At 44.5% G+C, this 2,013-nt stretch overlaps 1 protein-coding gene across 44 annotated transcripts in view; it reads right to left on the reverse strand.

The window, feature by feature from the left end:
* Positions 1 to 2,013, reverse strand: part of ERC1 (ELKS/RAB6-interacting/CAST family member 1) — a 573,654-nt gene that overhangs the window by 410,820 nt on the left and 160,821 nt on the right. For all 44 annotated transcript variants that reach the window (XR_008617636.1, XR_008617631.1, XR_008617632.1 and 41 more), the window contains one exon: positions 376 to 516. Coding sequence is in view for 22 of the 44 variants with exons in the window: in XM_055085407.1 (XP_054941382.1) it covers positions 376 to 516 (141 nt within the window). In the remaining 22 variants the exon portion in view is untranslated. The remainder of the gene's footprint in view (positions 1 to 375; positions 517 to 2,013) is intronic.

The raw sequence follows: 2,013 nt of genomic DNA on the forward strand, positions 1-2,013 counted from the left end.
AAAAAAAAAAAAAAAAAAAAAAGTTTATGAAGAACCTAGGGGCAGGACAGGAACAAAGATGCAGACATAGAGAATGGACTTGAGGGGACGGGGAAGGGTAAGCTGGGACAAAGTGAGAGAGTGGCATGGACATATACACACTACCAAATGTAAAATAGATAGCTAGTGGGATGCATCCGCATAGCAAAGGGAGATGAGCTTGGTGCTTTGTTACCACCTGGAGGGGTGGGGTAGGGAGGGTGGAAGGGAGACACAAGAGGGAGGGGATATGGGGATATATGTATATGTAGAGCTGATTCACTTTGTTATACAGCGGAAACTTAAAATAAATAAATAAATAAAGCAAAGCAAGAAATCGGAAAAGTTTTCTTTAACCTTTTTCAACTGCGAGTCCATCTTCAGACACTCTTCCTTCTTCTGCTCCAAAGCAATTTCTAGTGTCTTAAGCCGTGAGTCTTTTTTCAGTCCTGCGGAAGCCAGGGAAGAAGCATGCTCTTTCAGATCCAAGAGTGAAGCCTAAAAGAAGCAACATACATCTAGAATAAATACTATTTATTAACAAAATGGAGATTTAAATTCTCAAATTTATTTTCCTGGTGGTTTGCAGTTTCTTTCCATTAGCATATACTGACATATTTTCATTTCAAGAACATGAAATACAGAACAAAAACATTAGCTCTGGCTTTCAAGTCCTAACTAAAACAAAATGAGGGCTTCCCTGGTGGCGCAGTGGTTGCGCGTCCGCCTGCCGATGCAGGGGAACCGGGTTCGCGCCCCGGTCTGGGAGGATCCCACATGCCGCGGAGCGGCTGGGCCCGTGAGCCATGGCCGCTGAGCCTGCGCGTCCGGAGCCTGTGCCCCGCAACGGGAGAGGCCACAACAGTGAGAGGCCCGCGTACCACAAAAAAAAAAAAAAAAAAAGATAAAACAAAATGAATTCCCAAGAAATACCAACTGAATAGTGATTTAAAGAGCTCTACCAATACATATCCATTCCCACAAAATAAATGGAAGTAGATCAAGCTTTGTGAATGTAAGCAGTCAACCTTAGTAGCTACACTGACTTTTTTCTTCTCTTCTAATTTTGGAAGAAACATTCTATTAGAAACTTAAATTCCCATAAATTTTCCTAAAGATATTAGAAAGAAAACCCTGAGAATGTCCCTAAAGCTCATGATCATCTGATCACAAGGCATTAGGCATTTTTGCTATTTAGGTGACATCGACAAGATTCTTCAAAAGTAAAATCAGGGCTTCGCTGGTGGCGCAGTGGTTTAGAGTCTGCCTGCCGATGCAGGGGACACGGGTTCATGCCCCGGTCCGGGAGGATCCCACATGCCGCGGAGCGGCTGGGCCCGTGAGCCATGGCCACTGGGCCTGTGCGTCCGGAGCCTGTGCTCCGCGGCGGGAGAGGCCACAACAGTGAGAGGCCCGCCTAACGCAAAAAAAAAAAAGTAATTTGGGAATTAAAATAACTCCTTTGGCACTGATAAAGGTGAAGAGGAAGCACATGAGCTTACTGTGAAGGTGCAGTGGGTCTTCTGACTACACCCCAGAGTTACCCACACCCACAGGCAGTGCTGGGCAGGGGCAAGCCTCCTCTCGTGGGGTCTGCTCAGGTGGGACTTACAGTGCAGGGAGCAGGAGGAATGCCCTGAGGGCAGCTAGCTCCAAGAGGGAAAGGGAAAAGAACACAGCTATACACATCAAGTTCTTACTCCCAAATTTAGCCTTGTATCAAGAGGGTGAAGAGAGCCCGGGGTGCCACAGAGAAGTGTTCCCTTCACAGAGCAAGAAAATCAGGAGTAGGGAGGGATTCCCAAGTTACAAAGGAGTGTTCCTTTTATCCCTACTAATACTTTTTCCCTAAAACTCTATTTTGTCTGATATTACTATTGCTCACCAGCTTTCTTGGTTAGTATTTCTCCAGCATATCTTTTTTTATTTCTTTATTTTAAATCTTTCCATGTTGTTTTTCTTTAGACATGTCTTTTTTTTTTTTTTTTTTTTTTT

This window comes from Physeter macrocephalus, chromosome 6 (genome assembly GCF_002837175.3).
Source record: "Physeter macrocephalus isolate SW-GA chromosome 6, ASM283717v5, whole genome shotgun sequence".
Taxonomy (NCBI): Eukaryota; Metazoa; Chordata; class Mammalia; order Artiodactyla; family Physeteridae; genus Physeter; species Physeter macrocephalus.